Below are 7,015 nucleotides of genomic sequence, written 5' to 3'. Positions count from 1 at the left end.
TCTGTATATTAGGGAAAGGCTGTTCATTCTGGCCCACAAAGACTGAAATACTGTTCTGTTCTTCCTGGTTGTTTTGGAGGTTTGGATAAAACAAATGTAATGCAGTGTCTGCAGGCCAATTAATGACACTAATTTGTCAATTAAGTGTAGGCACAAAAGACCAGCAGGACTGTGGACCTCAATGACTGTGAATTGTGCGATTCTGCATTACGTAATTTAAACACCCCAAAAACAGAACCACCAAGCAGTCACTGGGGGGCACTGTTTGTCATGCATGTGTGTGCGAGAGGGAGCGCTTTGGACAGTGCTTACGTGTGTTGAAAAGGTCCCTGCTGCCCATCCATTTTAGTATTAATGCCTTTGTGACACGCATTTATTTACACTTTGTCATTCACTAATCACACAGGTATTGTTAGTTTGGAAAGGAATATTGAATAAAGCATGTTTTTATCAGAAATTAAGAGGCTGTTCTGCTGTAATGTGATGATTCAGTCTCATGTTTTAAGTGTCTCTCTTGCTATTTGCAAAATGTTTCACCTACTGAACACATTCCTTCTGAACACATCCACCCCAGCAGACTCAAGTTACGCACCACACACACTGCATCATGAGTATTTAAGACCCAGTCCAATTAGCTGTTGCCCTCTAGTACGGTCTTCCTCTTCATTTACACATCACACAAGGGCCTTATGCAGGTTGAAAATGTCCCAGAACACTCCAATATAACCTACTGTATTGTGTAGATTAGAACATACATTCTCTATGTTGTAGGACAAGACTATAATTTGGACTAATGGCAGGTTACTATACTGATGGAGGGAATGAACAGATACTGTATTGTTGGCATCATTACTTGTGTAATGTTTAACCAACATATTACAATTGCTATGGATGTTATCACCATCCCAATGTTGCTCTTAGGCACATATCTATGATCTGCTTAGCCTACCTTTTACAAACCCTAAGCTTAACCATTAGGGGAAACCACAACTCTTATACAACCAGAATGCAATGTTTATTTTGTTGATCAACTGTTGAGCATTAGTCTAGGCTACTGGAGAGTGGAAAGTAGGTTTGTCTTTTGTGAGTAAATAAATACACAACACTGACATAAAGGCACAAAAGTGGCATATGTTGCTGCCATGGCTTGATAGAACCAAGGAGACCATTGAGGATGGAAAGCGAAACAAGCACTATTTGAATTTGCGGCCTGCAGTTGCACGCTATTGGACTATAAACCAAGTGGGCTGAATGTAGAGTTTACGGAATGGATATACCTGAGGTGGGGGAAGTTTACAAAACAAGTCCCGCCTCCTGATTAATCATGGGCGAGATAGGGGAGAGGAATCGTATTCATATATGGGCTGAAGAGCGGTAGTAGATTAATGGACTTTTCCATGTTTTTTTGTTTCAACATTTTATGGCAAGATATTTAATTTCACATTAGCCTGCAAGTTGTTTCGTGACATGGATTGCTCCTGATTAACCTTTGAGCATCCGTGTCGTTACAAGTCCGTCGTTTTTTTTGCTCCCGCTGACTGGCAGCTGGCAATGTATGATAGTAGTCTATGACTTTCTGATGTGACTGCAACTATTGGAGTTGGTGGATCAGAAACTTAAGTTCGAGAGTGGGTGTCACGTTTTCACATTTTACCGACAATTCGGAGGAGTAGGCAACAAGCTATGGAGAGTGAAACGAGCGGTAACATCTCGATCACTTCCCAGCTTCACCTGAACAACAGCACCAATGCGAATGACAGGTAGGGCCCTAACAGTTTTGACATTTCCTTGTGTGATTTTTGTGTTGTTGCAATGATGAGTATCATACATTTATTTGTCTCCGACTTATCCGTGATTATTACAAGCAATGAAAAGTTATACAGCATCTGTCATGAAGTTGTGTATCAGGTGACAACGTCATGGCATGACAATAATTAACCAGGTGGGCTTTTAGAGTAGGGCCTATCATCTGGCTTTTACTTTGCTGTCTACAGTTTGTCACAAAGTTTGCATTTACCAGCTGAATTGCCATTAAGTACACAATTGTGAAACCTCTACCTTTTTGTTTTATTGCATGTTATGTCTGTTTGGGATGTTTGAACTTGTCTTCATCTTCCTTCTTTTGGCTTGGTTTTTGATATGCAGTTTCAACCTCTAGGGTTGTAATTTCACACGGGTTGATTGAACAGCATGTCATCTGATCCCAGCTACCTGTCACAGTAATCCCAACCACCTAGCTCAGGTTATTGTAGCTAAAGCTTGGCCAATGTAATGTCACCTGACTGTCACTATGCTATAACAGTTCCAGGCTTTCAACCCACACTGACATCCCTCTGTGATCAATGCAGTCTACTGGGTCTAGAATGTGGGTCATATAGATCCATAGTTTTTTTTCTGTGTGTGTATTCTCAGACTGACCCTGCTTTCTCTCTAGGGTGGACTCGTATGGGTTTGAGATGCCTGAGGGTTATGAGTCCTATGAGAAGATGATGGCTGAGTATGTAGCCGTGCTCACCAGAAGGTCCATCAAGTGGTCTAAACTCCTACAGGGGAAAGTCCACGTGGAGAAGAACCTGAAGGGTGTGATGCACACACACACATATATATATATATATATATATATCACACACAGACAGGGGAATAAACACACAACACATATATATATATATATATCACACACACACACACAGACAGGGGAATAAACACACAACACATACATATATTGAATAAGAATTTTCATTCTATATTTGCATTCTGAGTTTTGACTGTAGTCATGGTTTCGGTTCTCTTAGTGAAGCGGTACGTGCGTAAGGGTGTGCCCAACGAGCACCGAGCCCAGATCTGGATGGCAGCCAGCGGGGCCCAGGAGCAGCTGGAAAAGAACCCAGGGTACTACCACTCTCTGCTGGGTACCGAGCAGCAGCACGATGCCAAGCTGGAGGAGACCGTCAGGATAGGTACTGGAAGCAATATAAAATGTTTTATGGGCAATTCCACGCCAGCAGGGGAGGAAAATATTTTTGGAATCTCAGATTGTTCTGGCAATTGTTAAATAGGAACTTCATTGGTAGAAAGCATGAGCAGCAGTGTGCTGCGTTTTCCTTTCTGTTTTCTAGGAAGGATGTTTACCATGCTTTTTACATTTGTATCACCAATTTCATGATGAAATTGGGCCATTTTAGGCCCTTTTTAGACCTATACACTCGTCCTATAAGACCCAATGTTCTGTGAACCATAAATGATACAGGCATTTATACTCCTTATAGTGTGCTCCCAAATATGGAGTATGTCTTCATTATGAAATACACATTTTCACATTTATTCAACATGGTACTTTTAATGATATTCCCTATTTTATTCATCGCAATTGACATTATAGGTCATTAACAAAGGTCACAACCCTCCTTTAGGATTGCAATTTCAGTCACCAGCAAATGGAGTTCCCTTTGAATCCATTTTTCCATTCACTGTGTTGGTGGCGCTCATAAAATGTATTATACCTTCAGAATTAGCAGAGCCCACTCTGGAATTGTGATGTACTTGTAGAGTATATTGTTCCAAACAATCTGTCTTAAAATGAACATAATCAAAAATTGTAGTTTTGAGATATTAGTTTAATGTGTAAATTTATATTTCAGAATCAAGACCTACTCCATATTTCAGAGCACATTATAAGGAGTATAATGACACCAAGATGTCTATATCAAATACAGTTCACAGATCATAGGGTCTTACAGGAGACATGTATAGGTTAAAAAGGGCCCAAAATGGCCACTTTTATTATGATCTAAAAAAAATGTGATAAATGTAAAAAGCATTTCAAACATCCTGAGATCAACAATCTGAGATACCGAAGATATATTCTGCTCCTGCTGGCGTGTAATCGCTCTATAGCATCTTGCAACAGAAAACAGAATGGCTGTCTAATGAACAAGACCCTGATTGTTCCGTTACTATGATTGGCTGATGGCGGAGTGCCCTGTCTCGCCAGACATGCACAGAACGTTCCCTGACAACGTGCAGTTCCGGAACAGCTCAGAGCCCTGTCTGCAGAAGGCCCTGTACAACGTGCTGCTGGCGTATGGACACCACAACCAGGCTGTGGGATACTGCCAGGTACTGGGCCTTATAGATACTATAAATCATCTGTTGGATGGATCTCACTGGTCTCCTGTGTCAGTCTTGCTTACCTTTGTTTACCTAACGTGTGTACAATACGTCCACTGTCGCCTCTTCCATGTGTACCTGTTCTGTCCCCTGTGGCTGTAATAACTGCCTATACCTCACCTGTCCTCTAAAGTGTGTGCATTGTGGGTACACACCATGTGTGCACAAGTTTCTGTTTGTGTGTGTGTGTGTGTGAAGGGAGTTATTGTTTTTCTCTACTCTAGGGTATGAACTTCATTGCAGGCTACCTCATCATCATCACTAAGGATGAAGAGAAGTCCTTCTGGCTCATGGACTCTTTGTTGGGAAGAATACTCTCTGGTTAGTCCCACACGCTCCTGTCTGGTTGTGTGAGAGGATACGCGTGGTGAGGTTTGCATAGTCATGGTAGTAGACCCACTTGTTTGTTTGAAGGTTTTCCCTTCTGTGTATTTTGGGAGCTGCTAATGTGGAATAGCGCCATGGTCACGAGGCTTGTGGTAAGACTGTGTTGTTGGTATGTCGAGCTCTCATTACGACATGAGCAAACACAGGATGCATCTCAGGTTTCAGGATATATGCCATCTATGTACACACACACAACCTCTTGTCAAACACTGGACTGAATTAACCTGACACGTTCTTGTTGTAGACTACTACAGCCCGGCCATGCTGGGGTTGAAGACGGACCAGGAGGTGTTGGGCGAGCTGGTGAGGGTCAAAGCCCCGGCTGTGTGGCAGGCCATGGCCCAACACAACGTCATGTGGACCCTGGTGGTCTCCCGATGGTTCATCTGCCTCTACATCGATGTCCTGCCTGTAGAGGTGAAGGGGATTGGAGTAGTGTGTGGATGTTTTGGTAAAGTCTGGGTCTATCGTCACCCTCTGTATGATAATTATTCTAATGTCTTTTTTCTTCTCTTAGACAGTTTTACGGATCTGGGACTGCCTGTTTTACGAGGGCTCTAAGATACTGTTCCGCGTGGCCCAGGCTGAGATCCTGCAGGCCCGCTCCATGGTCGAGGTGTGTGAGCGCTTCAAACTGATCACCCAGGGAGCCTTCACATACGACTGCCACACCTTCATGCAGGTAAGCTACTCCAGAAGAGAGGTAACCTTATGCAAAGGTCTAGGGTCTGTTCCTAACCTTAATGTCAAATGCAGCCGGGTGACAATTAGGTACCCTACTGTGATTGTTTTCAATTAACGTGGTCAAAAAGCTTCTTAGCGAATACTAATTTCCCAAACAATAATTTTGCTAGGACTATCTGGGAGAGGAAAACGTAAAGCTAGCTGTTATTGGCAGAGAGGTTTGTAACTCTTATTGGTCTGTTAACTAATTTACCACCTGGTGATGTCACCAGGCATGCCAAAATGCCATCCCACCAAAACAGGCTAAACTTTCAGGCAGTCTGTTCAAACAGCTCTTGCATGAAAAGGGCATTTATAAGTTTCACAATTCCTCAGTATTATTCCAACCTCATAATGTATAAATAAAACACAGGAAAAATCACATTTTTTGACTGCACTGGACCTTTAACAAAAGGCACATCTCAATAGGTGGTCCAGGTATGACATTGCATAAGTGTGGGGGGGTGAGCCTTTCCTTTTTTGACCTGTATTGCTTGTCTATTGTTCCCACGAGCAAGGGGGAGGAGTTAATGCATCAGACCAACTCCTTGAATAGCCAACTCTTGAAGTTGGTCTAAAACAGGGGTTCTCAAACATTTTCACTCGGGCCCCCTTCCAGAATTGGGGAACATCTCGTGCCCGCCACGTCTTTCTATGGGCACAAGCACTGTTCCCGTCCCACTACAATCTATGGGCTAAAAAACCTAGCTCAAATGTTAGCTGAGATGGGCTAGTTGATCTGGACATTTCTGAAGAGTTATACATAGCTCTAAGGTATGCAATGACTGACATGACGAGGGAAACTGATGATGCACTATCCAATTTTGAAATTGCACCTTGTGCATTCCCAGGGAACCACTAGTCTAAAAAACACTTGCTCCAAAAAATGTTTTACCCTTAAGTCTGTACATTACGATTTATACTTGGGATATAATTTAACAGGAAAAGGTCAAATAGCTGAAGTGCATCTTTAACCATGAGTAAGGAAATGCGAGAGACTTTAGATCAGCATCTATTGACAACTTCACCGGTGAACTCTGGCCTTTCTTTTCTTGATAATGACAGGAAATCTTCAGGGAACCAGGAAGTCTCTCCATGGCAACCATCACTAAGCTAAGGGAGACATGCAGAGAACACAGTGACTGAGATGTCCAGACTCCGCCCTTGACCACTCCTCCACCACTAATAACTTCTTGTGGTTATCAGGTCATCTTCATTGTAGTTGAGCTACAGATGATCAGATTTCACATTTGGAGAAATAACCAGGAACCACACATGGCAATCACTCTTCATAGATGCTGAAATGAGCTGCGTGATTGTAGTACCCCCATCTAGCCAAATATTATTTGTATTGTAAAAAGCATTAAACTGTAATCTTGCACTTTTCCTGTGGTAGGATCATGGGAATGATAAGTTGTGGTTTGACAGAGTGGAGCGTTCTCCCCAAAGGGTACCATAGTCCAACCCAGGAATCGCCTGGGGAGGAAAATGTGATAACTCTACACCATACCAATGCTTTAAAATCCATGAGGGAGAGTGAGCAAGTGCACACTTAGGCCTGAATCATAACTTGAAGTGTGCATAAGTTCATACATTGAGTCAATGCAAGATTGCATGTGCAATCATACCTCAAGTTGGAATTTGACTGGTTTAATTGGACCAAAGTTGACTTTTTTCAACAAAGGGCTGCTCTCTCACTGTAACCTTCAATTGGAAGTTAATTACTGTCGATTACATT

At 42.4% G+C, this 7,015-nt stretch overlaps 1 protein-coding gene across 1 annotated transcript; it reads left to right on the top strand.

Annotated features, from left to right (window-relative positions):
- The first annotated feature begins 1,320 nt into the window (after positions 1–1,320).
- On the top strand, positions 1,321–6,662 carry LOC139380580 (growth hormone-regulated TBC protein 1-A-like). Its single transcript, XM_071123387.1, has 8 exons — positions 1,321–1,760; positions 2,435–2,580; positions 2,793–2,957; positions 3,992–4,116; positions 4,392–4,488; positions 4,799–4,971; positions 5,072–5,236; positions 6,343–6,662. Exons 1-8 carry the CDS (start codon positions 1,684–1,686, stop codon positions 6,421–6,423), a joined length of 1,029 nt encoding a protein of 342 aa, XP_070979488.1. The 5' UTR covers positions 1,321–1,683; the 3' UTR covers positions 6,424–6,662.
- Positions 6,663–7,015: the final 353 nt, after the last annotated feature.

Source organism: Oncorhynchus clarkii, chromosome 22, assembly GCF_045791955.1.
Source record: "Oncorhynchus clarkii lewisi isolate Uvic-CL-2024 chromosome 22, UVic_Ocla_1.0, whole genome shotgun sequence".
Taxonomy (NCBI): Eukaryota; Metazoa; Chordata; class Actinopteri; order Salmoniformes; family Salmonidae; genus Oncorhynchus; species Oncorhynchus clarkii.
This window is presented reverse-complemented; position numbering and strand designations above follow the sequence as displayed.